The sequence below is a fragment of the Macrosteles quadrilineatus genome, unplaced genomic scaffold (genome assembly GCF_028750875.1).
Source record: "Macrosteles quadrilineatus isolate MER2022 unplaced genomic scaffold, UCM_ALF_1.0 Scaffold_36__1_contigs__length_1205136, whole genome shotgun sequence".
In the NCBI taxonomy this organism is placed as follows: Eukaryota; Metazoa; Arthropoda; class Insecta; order Hemiptera; family Cicadellidae; genus Macrosteles; species Macrosteles quadrilineatus.
The window spans coordinates 686,075-700,936 of NW_026542629.1; the positions used below are offsets into that span (position 1 = coordinate 686,075).

Sequence of the window (14,862 nt, forward strand, 5' to 3'; positions counted from 1 at the left end):
CTAGATCAGGCAAGATGTTCACTATTACTCCTCAATCGTGGAAGGTGTCCTCAAGTTTGACGTGACTGGAGGGGACACTTGGTTTATGTCGTGACCAAGGACGATTTTGTTTATTTTCAATTTTGTTTCATGTTCATAATTTCACTAAAGTTGCAGAAGTTGTTTGAACCAATTGTAGTATAGTAATAGATATTTTTTTATTCAATACTTTACAAGGCAACCCTATTTTAACCCGACCTAGATTTTGACATCAGTAAATGTGGATTTCACCTGAGATTCGCTTTTGACTCAGCTCAAAATAAACAAGTCTGGCCCACAGGAAAAAATAAAATTAATTGTTAGCTAGTCTTCTAGCCTAGGTCTAATCGCCAATCAGATCATTAAAACAAAGGGTCGAGTTCATAGAGATGAATCAATACCACGTTTATTTCTAAACCCCCTAAGCTCCAGCCAGAAAAAACAGAATAGAGATTATTCAGATAATAGGTGGGCGAGGGATGTATCTGTAAATTAATGTAATGCTTATTCATAATAGAACCAAACGCCTCTCAGGTGGTTCTTACCCCTCCCTCTCTACTGGGTCACACAGCACCCTTCTATTGGTCAATCACCGTCAATAGAAAAGTAGCATGGCTTTGTAACTGACTCTGATTCCTGCATTAGGAAGCAAAAAAAGACAATTACTGCACAAGCTCATTTATTCAAAACTAGCAGAGTACCTGTCCTTCGTACGGGGTTGGCTTATAAGTTGGTTATAATTATCTCTATTTAATAATAAAGTATCAAATGCGTATTGCAGTTTTACTCAAGTTACACTGCAATGGGGGAGAACATAGTTTGATGAAATTTGCTTCTTTAAATTTACTGTATACTATAGTATTACACATCTACCATAGCCAATGTTCTACCACTTCACCTAAACAATAGAGAAAATAAATTATCAAAAATTCGCAAAATATCACAAATTATTCATGAAACTAAAAACATAAACATAACTGTAAACACTCCTACTTTGACAGTTCTCATTGCGTATCACAGTTTTTTGTTTATTAGTTCAAATTAGCTGTTTTCATAAATGCAAAAAAGTAATAGTTGCTGCACCCTGTTGGTAAATCTTGCTTTTGCATATCTAGAACCAACTTTTTTGGGTCTGACTTAGGGGAGGTACAAATGAGGCATTTAGTTCAAAATTCCTCCGTGAACAGCACTGTAGTAGAGAGCACTTTGGCAATGAAGGTTTACTAATCGCAAAAATAGTTCTGCTCATAAAATAAAATTATAAATGCCTCAAATTCAATTTTACTATTTTTTAATTATAAAATTAAACTATCATAACCTAACCGAACTAACCAAACTTGCTGATAAAGAAATAATATAACAAGAGTTTAGTAGTCGGAAAAATAATTCTGTTTATTAAATAAAACTAGAAATTGCTCAATTAAAATTTTATAATGACTTAATTATAAAATTAAACTGTAATAACCAAACCAAACCAACCAAACTTGCTGATAATAAAAAAAATCTTGGACAAAAAGTTAATGCTACCAGCGGGATTCGAACCCGGGACCTACAGTATATCAACCCGGCACGCTAACCATTAGACCACCGAGGCCCGATGGCTATCGAAAGTTTTGTTACGGTAATGGCGTTCCCTCAGCTAATAAGAAGCCCTCAGCTGTCATCGTAGCCTCTTCTATACCTCCCCTGAGTAAATACCAACTTTTTTTTAGTTGAAACAGCTGACTAAATTCTTTAATTCCTTTTAAATATGAATACTCATAAGGTTGACATGGGGAACTACAGTGCCACTGGGATGGATTTTTGAGATAAGAATATGCCTATATGTTAATCGGGAATGTGAGCTATCATCATGCCAAATTTCAGCCCAAACCGTCCTGTAGTTAATCGTGATTGTACTTCATTCAAACAAACACACAAATTTTTGTGAACAGAACTCCTCCCTCATTTTTGGACCGATTTTGATGATTAAAGAGTCCAAAAAATTGCCCTGATCTGTAGTTTTGCAAAGTGTTTTTAGTTTTTTGATATCTTTATTAGTTTGGGCAGGATCTTCCATCAAAGTTGGATTTTCTCCCATAAGATTAACATGGGGGAATCTAAATATTTAATTGGGAACTTTGTCTGCACTAATTTGAGAGAACGGGTGGGCCTAGAAACTTGGCAGAGGTGTCCAAAGAAAGGTCTTGGTCTGTAGATGAGTTATCAAAAGAAAAAGGAAGGAAATTCGCTTAGGGCTCTGTCCCAGAAGCCTTTAAAGATCCCTCCACAGATTTGTTTACATTTTGGCCATGTGGATAATACTTTTTAATAAAACAGCTGTTAATTTTAAAATTGTATTTTAAACAACACACATTTATTGTGAGTTACTGAATAGTCCAAAAGAAGCATTTGCAATGTTATTTTCTGAAACTTGATTTTCTTCTGTCTCATGTCATGTGTTGCAATATAAAGTTCCATTACGAAATCAGTGGAAAATCCTTTTATCACAATAACTCTTACAATTATTTCTTATTGAACTATCTTATATCTATTTTACGAGTTGGTGTCAGCCTTTTTCACACCTTTTCCCTAAATTTTATCATATTATTCTAGACGGATCATGATAGGTCCATGAGATTATTGTCATACATGCTTTCAATCAATGGAAAAATCTTCGATTGTGTAATACAATACAAAATAATACATGTGCAGAAGGGCACGGTGCCCATTTGAGCCGTGTCCATATTTTGTTAAATTAATAGTAGTTTACAGCAACTGGATAAAACAGTTTACAATATTTATGTAGAAATATGTGCATGATTTAGAAAGTCATTAAGCTGGATAACTACAATATACTGCAGACTTTTAAGAGAGGTTACTTTGATGTATTCATTCATCTTAGTGAAAACATAATATAGATATGTATACAAATAAGAACTTGAACTCTTAGAGAGCCTTTGAATGTTATTAGACTAACGAAAAGGGTTGTGCATGTTTACTAGCGCTACTCAGCAACAAAAAAATATTTAATTTATCTCTAAATATATATTCTTAAAGTACACTGAGCAGCAGCCTAAAAAATCTATGTAACTTACCCATATAATATAATTAAAAAATGCTCAACTCGCATTGTGAAATTTATAATTCGGCTTATATTTCTCCAACAGAAAATTCATCTGCAGAAGAATTTTATTGCGCTCTTACCGTTTCTAATAACATCCAAACACAGTACCCTTGCCTAAAATTATTTGCAGTGGCCTATATTACGGACCGTGGCCCACTGGGTTGATAACATTATTGAAAATAACACACTTTGGCTGTACAAATGACCCAATGAGTAAATACTATTTAAGCAGCTACAGTAGACCCTCTCTAATCCTCTGCACCACTCCGGCACTCCAGTAATCCGGTGTCTTTTGACGGGAGGTCTTCTGCGATCGCTGCAAAATTCTGATTATCTCCCGCGGCCGTGTAGGCATCATAATTCTCTCACGTGGTCATATAAACGTCATCGTCGTCTTGCGCGATTGTGGCAAAATCATTAACATCTCCCGCGGTGACGGAAAAGTCATTGTCGTCATGCGCGATCGCGGCAAATTCATGAACATCGCCAGCAGATGTATAGACGTTATGATCGCCTCCCGCGGTCACGGAAACATCATCGTCGTCAAGCACGATCGCGGCAAAATCATGAACATCTCCCGCGGTCATGTAGACATTATTGTTGCCTTCCACGGCCGCAGCAAAAATTTTATCATCTCCCGCGGCCGTGTAAACATCATTGTCTACTCCCGTGGTCACGGAAACGTCATCACCGTTTTGCGCGATCGCGGCAAAATCATTAACATCTCCCGCGGTCAAGAAAACGTCATCGTCGTCATGCGCGATGGCGGCAATTTTACGATTATCTCCTGCGGACGTGTAGGCGTTATCATCGCCTCCCGCGAATACGTAATTGTCATGCCCGATCGCGGCAATCGCGGTTTCCGATCACGCGAACTTCGGGGACGTGTTTTAATTGCATTTTAAGTGTTTTTAATGATAACATTCCAGTAATCCAGCATTTTCACTAATCCGGCAGTATGGCGGTCCTATATCTGCCGGATTACTGAGAGTCTTCTGTACTGTCATGACAGAAAAGTCATATTCCTTTTAAACTATATTACATCATCCTAAGATACGTTGATTAACAATGCATGTAAACGTAAACGTCAATATTTACGTAAAAGCAAATTTACATTATTTTTTGCTTTTTGGAAATGCCACATTACTATGTCATTGGCATTATTTGTTGCCAATGAAGCTGCACAACCATATAAATGAGGAGGCCCCTAAAAGTTCAAGAATAAAAGCCAACTTCACTTCAAGTATATTCCACTACACCTAACATTCCCTAGAGAGATTATATTGACAACTTTATGAAACTGATAAGGCTGAGACAACTAACTGACATCCCCCATGTCAAGGAATTCCAGCTTTAACAGTAACCCCACAACCAATTTCTAAAAACTGTGCTAGAGGGTTATTCATTGGCACAGAAGTATGATATGAACTGACGCGACGTGACGAAGGAAAAATCAAACTTACACTGTAACGGATATACAGTTACCTCCCTTTGAAGTTAGAACAGGTCTTCCCAACATACAGATTAAAAAAAAAATAAAATCATAGATTAATCTGCATTACACTGATGAAATCACGGAAGTGTTTAAATAAATACAAAAAATCCACCAATACGATTTTAATACTATTTAAAGTTTCTTCCAAAGGAAGAGATACCAGATAGCATACTAACAACTCCGATGACGTACAGCATGGGAAATATTTTATTCATTGAATGATCAACCATATTTTGGTAACTAACGCAATTAATATTATTATTGTGTTTACACTTATTAATCTTTAAACAATGCTAAATGCTCAAAATATGTATAATTTCACTCAATTTATCGCAGTTAGATGAATTAGCGTAAGCCTTGAAAGTAACCGTCGATTTCGACGGGATTCACCTAGTTTATAATATTAGTAAGAAGTAATATAATCCTACTTTGGAAAAAGAAAAAAAACTACCCCGTTTAGTCTAACCTTCTAACTTGTAACGGGTCAAAAAATAATGTGGGGTAATATTTCACAGTCATACCAAATACCACGTTGATTTGTTTTGTAAATTATTATTATTTTTTGATAATACAATGATAATAAAAAATCTCATGTAACAAGTTGTTTTTAACAGGTTTTACACCTATCACATGCACAGTCAGTGGGAAACTCACGCAGAGAGATAGCTCAGGCTACCCAGAGGATTATTCAATGGCTCAAATGTACAGAGATGAGTGATGTTTTCACCCATCACCCAGCTTTGCTGTACTGGATCTTCAATATTAATGACAAACCCCTACAAATGTCTGTAGTAAGTTTTGCCAGCTCTTCTACTTTTTAAAGAATATATTTTAAAAATGGAATAGTTTTTTATGTATCAGGAACAGTTTAATTACTATCTGATTTGCTGAAGCTGTATTTACCTTTATTTCAGGTAATCTAATCTCATATTGTAGTAACACAAAGTTCTGTGGCAATGCAATGTTAACCTTCAACATAGTGGAGGCTACTTAGTACTTGATGAGATAAAAAAAGTGTATTTTAAGCGTCCTTTCACAGTCTGCTCATGACCTTTGTCCTCCTTTCAAGGAACTATGTAAATCTCATTCGATTTAAGGCAGTTTCATTTATTCAACCAGTGGGGTTGATTTTAGTCAGGGTTTGGAGGTAACTTATCTGTGTTGAGTACAGAATAGACCTTCTTGTTTGTCGTATGAATGTAAGTTTTAGCGAATTTCCCTATAGGGAAGTAGCTATTACCGTAGGTCTCATGGTAAGACCTAGGCCCGGGACCGATTTACTTTTTCATTTTGATGTCCCCAGAGGCCAAAAACACCATTCGTTCAAATTTTTATATATCTATATATATATATATATATATATATATATATATATGTGTCCATCCGCACGATAACTTGAGTAATTTTTGTCCGATTTTGATAAAATTTGGTTTGAAGGTGTAAGGCGGGATAAACTCGAACGAGTTCGTGAACCAGCATGATCGGACTATGGGAACGGGGGTTTACGGGGGGTTTTATGGGGTAAAAATAAGTTTTTCCCATTTTTGACCCAAAAAAAATAAAATTTTGCAAAATCCTTTCAAACCATTTTGTAGAGCTTAAAAAAACAAATAATTTAGTATATTGAAGTGTTACTATGCGCCTAATGGTTACGGAGAAATTCCAAAAAAATGTAAATTTTAAATTCCCATGTTATTCTTATGGAGAATGAGTAAACTGTTGTAGTTTGCTTGTTTATGAACATATTTTGATCAAATTTGGAAAATGTTTTTATTTCTTACTAACTATTAACATTTTACAAAAAAAAGTTTTACCCTCCCTGATGCAGCAAACCTAAGTACCTGTTAAAATAATTCTATTTAAATAGGAAATAAATGTTAAATTTTTAAGTAGACATTTTAGTGTAAATCCAATCAGACATATGGAAATTCGCTTAGTCTGCAGGTTTGCTGCGGCGGGGGTATTTTTTTGTAGAATTGTTTTTTGGGCAGTATTCTTATTACTCAATTAGTCAATGCACCACTGTCTTACTTGGCCTTCATGCATCACTACACTCGGGGCCACAAGAGCCTGCAGTTGGTAGCAGCCAATACCAAGACTGGACTAGTGCGACGTTACATCACCCGTTCACTACTTTTCGACACTAGTTCAAATATATTAAAAAATATTTTCAAATCAGCTGGTATTATTAGATTCGGAAACAACTTTCGGTCCTCATTGGCTCCTTCAAAATCACATGGTAAATGAGCTCCTCCCTAAACTGCAGACTCTCGTGGACCGTACTCTAGTTTGCTGTAAATATTGCAAATCTGGTGATAAACTTAAATTTGCTTGTGATTTTTTACCGATACAATTTTTATCACGGAGTGCACCTCACCAAATGTGAGTTTTCCAATGACAGAGCTGATTATGTAACACTCCACTGCAGACGAAGTAAGAAAGGTATGATGTGCACAATACCTTAGCTGGATGTTTACTGATTGTAGGAATTAAAGCTGTCATGCTAAGATGTTTGGCCCCACTCTAAGCGGTGCCAATTCAGAACTTTTGTTATTTTCTGGACAGCTCTAATAGTAATGTTTGAAGTTTGGGAGGAAGGTTTCAGCCATTTCTGCTAAAGGGCTTCTAACCTGGCTACTGCACTGTTTTGTTTGAGACTTCTAATATCTATAAAATTTATTAATTTTATGATTGTTATATTACTTACAGATTGCCCTTTGGATGAGAGACAAGAGTCCAGCTTCACAAAAAGAACTGGAGGACTTGGTGTTAAAAGTTGATGAAGCTGCTCTACTGTTGGTGGTAAAGTACAATAAAAATATGTTTTGACCTAAAACAAATTAGCACAACCGGGGAATTTGGTACATATGTTGGTAGTACCTCCTTTTTGAACATACTAAAAGTCCCCTAAAATTGAAGCTGTGCTACGGCCGCCATATTAGAAAATGGCGGCATAATTCTGTATTTTTGGCTTTAATTCCTAGAACGGGCCCTGGGGTGCATGCAATAGCTAATTTACCATTATCTTTACCAATTGAATTATTATTATATATCACATGCGCCCCACGTTTTTGTTTTAAATCTTGTAAGTATTTATCCTCTCCACATATTTATAAATTATTTTCTACTTTTTAGCCTTTAATGTGTAAATATGTTTTTTTTTTTTTTTTGTTTTTTTTGTGGTACCAATGTAAATATGTTAAATCTACCTATTTTATATGGCCCATTAATACATAACCAAAACCTTTTTAACTGTAATCAGATGTCGTTGCTACTATTCTTATAATCATAAAGCTTTACAATCTCTCAGGAGTAGCACATGTGTAACGGGTCAAAAATTAACGTGGGGTTATATTTTACGGTCATCCCAAATACGTTGATTTGTTTCACGAAAAGGCCACCCTGAACGCTGGACATAGTGACGTCATATGGAGGGGATGACCGTGGTTCTCAACCCCGACGCCAGAAGTGGCAGGAGAGAACCGCTCAAGAAGCGCCCCGGGCAGTCGTTCTTCAGCCGTCGACCAAATGTTCACTCCCCACAAAACAATAACTGGGAGTCGTCGAGAACCGTTTAGTATACGATTCTTCACAAATAATATCTGGCAAAAGCCGATACTAGGAATCCCAAGATGATACGAACAGTGGTAACTGTAGTAGAGGCACAATAAGGTTCTATTTAATTACCAGTCACGTTTAATATAACTATTTGAATTTATATTTTGTATTTAGCCGATCAAGCATGTTCAAGGCAGGATTCTGCGCGCACGAGTAAGTGTAGATTCTGCCTTAAACGAGGCTTTGGTGGTAACCAAGCACTGTAAACATTTATTATTTCAATTTGTGTTATAAACACCACGTTATATTGTTTGATTAAAATTAGTTACGAACGACTCTGGCGATTGACCGAGTGGGGGGTGTGACCGAGGGACTAATGATCAGAAGCCGGGACTATCTGTAATTAGACTCGTGAACCCAACTTTTAAAACCGGGTTTTATCCCTGCATTAATTGTGTGCCGCCTATCAGTTTGGTCCGTGGCTTATAAAGTCTCGAGCTCGTGAACCCGATTTTTTAAGTCGCGGCCCAAATACCGGTTATTTCCGGAATCTGGGCTCGGACTACGATAGTCCCGAGCTCGTGAACCGCCCCAAAGGGTACTAAATGTTTAATTATTTATTTAATTTATTAATATATATATATATATACGTCCGTGAACGCGATAACTTGAGTAATTTTTGTCCGATTTTAATGAAATTTGGTTTGAAGGTGTTAGGTGGGATAAACTTAAATGAGTTCGCGAACCAGCATGATCGGATCATGGGAACGGGGTTTTAGGGGGGCTTTGATAGGGTAAAATAGTTTTTCTAATTTTTGACCCTCAAAACACAAAATGTCCCAATTTATCTCTAGACTTTCTTAAAGAGCATAAAAAACAAATAATTTAGTATATGAAAGTGATTTTGTACAATTATTGGTAACGGAGAAAATTCAAAAAAATCAAAATTTAAAATTCCCATTTTATTCTTATGGAGAATATTGTAAATTAATGTAGGCTAGTGTGCTTGTTTATTGATATATTTGGATCAAACTTGGCCAATTTATTTATTTTATACTGAGCTATTAATATTTTACTAAAAAACTTGCTTTATTAGTTTTCTTGTAGCAGCAAACCTAGGTACTCCTTAACCCTTTGCGGTTGAATGGCGAGTATAGGTTGCCGCCCGCCATTTTCCCGACTGCTCAAAAATGGCGACCTACACTAAAAAAATCTAAAATAAAAATAAAAGTTTAATTTTGCAGTCGAATGCCGAATATAGGTCGCCGGGCGCCATTTTCTCGACTGCTCTCATGGCAAACTATACTTGGCAAAAAATGGGAAAAAATTTTGACTCAAAGGGTTAAACCTTATGCTATTTAAATAGATTTGATTGGAAATCAGTTCAGACAAATGGAAATTCGCTTAGTCGGCAGGTTTGCTGCGGCGGGGGTATCATTAATAGTACCTGTTTTAGTTCGGTGTCAACGAAGTACCGATTCACGTTTTTTTAAAGCCTGTAAATTATTTCATTATATTTATTTGCTCGGTGTCGTTAGCATTGATGTAATTATAATCTGAGCCAACAAACTCGAAATCAGAACTAATTAACGAACTCGTTACAATCCTGGACCATCTCATTGTAGGCTAGGCTATCTGGACAAATTTTTAGGTTTGACTGAATTTCAGGTGAGACAACTTTTACGCATTAGTTCACTAAGCCCCGATTTTAAATCTAATTTTGTCTCTCTACCCGAAATTTTACGTCATACCATACATGTACCTCTTAACCTCTGGTCTTTGAACAAACCGTCAAATTAAAGTATTTACAGCTGACTTCAATTGATATATTTACATTCTTCCAAAATGTAAACATTGATACTTTGGAAGCCCATGGGGCATAGCCAAAGGGAAATTTGAAAATAAAATGATATAATATTGCATTGTCATCCATTTGTGAGCTATGTTTCAAGTTTCAAGTCTCTGCTCATGGGGAAGTTGGTTTAAAATTGATTCCAAAATTTGTACTGAACGGACAAGAAAGCGAGCTAATAAAAACGTTTTAATAAACTAAACTTTTTGTTGGAAAATAATAACAGGCGATCAGCTGATCTAACAATGGAGCTTAATTTGTTGTTCCATCCCTTGCCATATAAATCATACCTGGTTAATTGATAAACATACAAAATCTGCTCTCTCATTTTGCAACCTCCTAAAGCTACAAAACATTTCAAAAATGCTTTGACCGGAACAGTTTGTGTGGACGTTGATGAATTCTTAAACTTTGTAGGTTACATGGATTTTAGTATCAATTCAAAAGATTAAAATTTGTAGACTAAATCCTTTAGGTTTTCAACAGTTGTGGTAAACGCCAGAGATTAAACACTCATAACCAGCTAATAAATTGTTGAATGTATGTGATAAGAATGATTCAGTATTAACTAGTTTAATGAAATAATGGAGTCACCTTTCATCACAGTCATCTTTTCTTTTTTAGGACATTCTGAGCTGTTGTTCTAGGAAAATGCTGAATGAAGTGATGTCTCCAATCAAAACCATTTTGGACAGGTAAAAATTATTGGAAATGCAATTTAAAAATTATTGGCAAACCACTTGACACAAATTGACTTAATGTCTTGAGAACATTGGAAAAACATAAATATAACTTACCTAAAGAGTCCTAGACAGCTAGACTGGGCCCTGACTCCCTTACCTGCATTAACACCTCCAAACTTGATTCTTGTTGTTTAGTTCAGCACACCTCCAAACGTCCACCTAATCTAGACCACCTGTTAGCGAAAAATGTTATTGTATTTTACCCAAAAAACAAAACTACTTGTCCTGAAGTACTAACTAGGGTGTCCCGCCTGGAAAACCAGGAATCATAGATTTTATGACCACACAAAAGTCTGTAAATTGCGTAGGGTTTTTTATGAAGACGGGTAATTTGGAATAATTGCTAATAATAACCCATGACCAAGCATTGATTCATTAAAAGCATTCTGTTTATTCTCTTTTAGGATTGTCTATTAGTAGGAAGACTATGATCAAGAAAGATGATCAAAGGTGTTGCCACAATTGAGGTAGATAATCACAAAGATTTCCACAATCATGATATATATGTTGTGATTGTAGACACAGAAGCAATATATGGCAATATAAACATACGCTTATTTCTTAATGCATTTTTACTGCATTTCCGGCTATTCTGAACAAGGTTTGGTCCCATTTACTTTGTATGAATAGGACTCTGGTGGGCACTAATGTTAGTTCGCTAAAGCTCTGTTCCTAAAAAGTAGACCATACTTGTAAAATTTACTCTGAAATAAGGAATTATAGTCAACATAAACATTCTCAAGCAATGATGGACATCAAACATACACCAAAACAGTCTTTACATTTTACAACAGGAAGCAGTTTTCAAAGGTAATGATTCAATGATAGCTTTTGCTTTAGCAAACAGAGTACTATAATTTAATAGGCTAACACTTTTGCTGTATGGTTATAGGAACTCAGATCAAAAAATAATTATAAGCAAGCACATTTGGAGCAAACTTCCTTCCATTATATCCCGCTTGACATCACCTGAGATAACATCCAAAAGATGTAAGTATAGCCTATATTTCTGAATTTTTCATAAGCTCTGCTTGGCTATCTCCCAATTATTTCTTTTCGAGGTGTATGGGATTTTTGATAGAGCCAAGCTCCCAAGCTGAGCTTCTTTATAATGATTCGATGTCATGCCACACAATTGCAAATGGTTATTGTTTATGTACATTAAATGATGGTGAATCAAGGAACTTAATTTGAAATTAATGTCATCTTATTTTATTTTCTTCAATAGCAATTATTTTTAAGTAGTGTGGCCAAGGAAAACAAAAACAAATAATATTAATATAAATATAATAAGGAATATAATAAAATTATCTATCTAAAATCTCTCTTTCTACACTATTTGCAGGGTTTCAACCAACCTGGAAAACCGGCAATTATGCGTGATTTAGTTGAACTGGGAATTATGCGTAAATTTTGTATTTCTACTGATAATTTTCAATTTTCTGGAATCGCGCATGACTATGATAAAGATTCCATGACTGCGGGAGACACATATGATGCACACACGGTCGCGGGATATGTTAGTGATTTTACCGTGATCGCGCATGATGATGATGACGTTTCTGTGATCGCGGGAGATGATTATGATGTTTCAGTTACCGCTGAACAATACCAGGATTTTGTCACGACCACAGAAGACTCATGATGTTTCCGTTAACATTTGCAGAAACAGTTTAGCAGCAAGTCACTGCCTCTGTTCAAAAGGTCTGTACAGTTGGAGGTGATCGTCGATGCTTTGTTTCCGGCCTATCCGATCAGGCCGAATAAAGAGGTTGCTGTGGCTCCCAACTAGTACCCTTGTTCGTTGAGCAAGAAATGGCAAATGCCATAGGCTCTCTGCGCTGCCACAAAGCTCCAGGTCCCGAAGGAATTCAAACGGAAGTATTTAAGGCAGTTGGTCGGAAATTTTCAGGCCTTCTGCTAAATATGTACAATCGACGTTTATTGGAAGGCGTAATTCCGCTGCCCCGTCTTTGAAGCTTTTTGAGTGACTCCTAAAGCCAAGGATTGCCCAGGCAGTAGAGGCAGCAGGTGGACTTTCTGATCGTCAGTACGGCTTTCGAGCGGGCCGATCAATTGTTTTAGCTGTGAGTGAAGTGAATCTTCTGAGGCTGCCCAGCAAGTGAACCCCAGATTACGAAGGCTAGTCATGCTGGCTACACTAGACGTGAAAAATTAGTTAAACTCAGCCAGGAGGGCTGACATGCTGGGTACATTGGAGGCGGACTTCGCAATTCCCCGTACTTGCCTAGGATACTCCAGAGCTACTTACAGAATCGGAAGTTGGTTTTCAACACACCGGAAAGACAGCTGCTGAGAGATGTAACACCTCTGGAACATCCACTTACGACAGGATTCTTTGAATGGAAATACCTCAAGAGACTTTGCTCGTTGGGTATGCGGACCATATTGCCGTAATTATAACGGCAAAGGATGTTGATGATTTGCAAAGGCTGTTGGCCTTGGCTATAGGTCAAGTGATGAGGTGAACGGATGACCACAGCTTGTCCTTGGCAACAGAAAAGACTAAGATCGTGCTTCTCACCAGACGGAAAATCAACCCAATCGTAAAGCTTGCAGTTACTAGTTGGGGCGTGATAGCCACAAAACCCGCTGTAAAGTACTTGGAAATGAGATTGATTGTCCGGCTCACTTTCCAGAAACAGATAATTTTTGCGACGGAGAAAGCGGAAAGATTGTGGCCAATTTAAGTAGGCTGATCACCTCGGCGTACCTTACAGTGTCAGAGCCAGCAGTCCTCATAGTTGCAGGGGTAACCCTCATTATTCCTTGCTTTTGAAAGGAAGCAGAAATGTGATGGGAATGGTAATTTGAGCTGTACTGAAGCACGAAAGCGTACTATGGAAGACTGACGATATCGCTGGGAAGGAGATGAACGAGGAAGATGGACGGTGAGACTTATTTGGTATCTCCAAAGGTGGGTTGAGCGAGAGCACAAAAAGGTAGACTTCTATCTCACTCAATTGCTCACCGGACACGGCTGTTTCAGGGCATACCTTCATAAAATGTGAAAATCCGAGAGCCCAGAATGATGATGTCTTTGACTACGATGATGTACAGCATTGAAAAGGTTGTTGGACCGGTTTCGTCGGACACCCTCGTCCAACTGATGTTGTCAAGTCCCGAATACTCAATACCTGATTGCTGTTTCTGCATTCTCCAGGGGAGTCCTAAAAGGAAAGTGAACTGAACAGCTGTGATGCACCAGTACAGCTGAACCCGGTGGATCATTGTAACCGAAATGCCATCTCTGGCATACAAAGGCACCCTCTTGAAGTATTCCAAATAGTGTTTCCGCGGAGGATTCCATTGCCTGGACCGATAGGTTTTTAGTGGGTGAGAGTACCTCACGCCAGGGTAAAAAACATCTTAAGACCCTGACAGTGCATAAACCATTTCCCTATCGTAAAAAAACAAAACAAATCTTATCAAAAACAGTATCTTACACACAACACTTCACTTTTTGTTCAACATTAAAATTCATTCCTCTAGCTTAATTTTTAATAAAACTTCACTTGAGAGGTATAAGTTTTTTTTATGGCTCAATCTAATAGCTATTCAACGATGAATTTCAAATCTGTAATGCAGTAAACAAATCAGGTAATAATTTGTATAGGAAGCAAATCTATTAAAAATAACATTTTTAATATACTTCCATTTTGTCTACCACAACTGTGTTTGACTGTTTTCAGTGATGAACGTAAGTGTTGTCATATACATCGCTTGCAGAACAGTTCCTCGCATTCCTGACACCAGGCTGATGTTGAGGTTGAGTCAGCAGTTGGTTCAAGCTTTCCAAAGATTTTGTGGCAGCACATGGGAACATACTGAGATCAACACTCAAAACCTAGACACACAGTTATTGCTGGCTCAGATGTTAAAACTAGCCCATGTCATTGCCTTCAAGATGATACACATAAGTGAATACCGAGGTATATAATATTATATAATGTAAATTTTTAGGAATATATTCTCATAAGACTTATTCAACATTATTTTTACTGTAGGACTTGCACACAATTAAACATGTACTCTGGTGGAATTAAAATTTTCTGTCACTAAAGGTCCA

The 14,862-nt window shown here is 36.9% G+C and overlaps 1 protein-coding gene across 2 annotated transcripts in view; it reads left to right on the plus strand.

The window, feature by feature from the left end:
- Positions 1-14,862, plus strand: part of LOC129005839 (uncharacterized) — a 38,914-nt gene that overhangs the window by 2,794 nt on the left and 21,258 nt on the right. For both annotated transcript variants that reach the window (XM_054434856.1, XM_054434857.1), the window contains 5 exons: positions 5,234-5,410; positions 7,329-7,421; positions 10,654-10,724; positions 11,665-11,762; positions 14,486-14,725. In XM_054434856.1, coding sequence (XP_054290831.1) covers positions 5,234-5,410; positions 7,329-7,421; positions 10,654-10,724; positions 11,665-11,762; positions 14,486-14,725 — 679 coding nt within the window. The remainder of the gene's footprint in view (positions 1-5,233; positions 5,411-7,328; positions 7,422-10,653; positions 10,725-11,664; positions 11,763-14,485; positions 14,726-14,862) is intronic.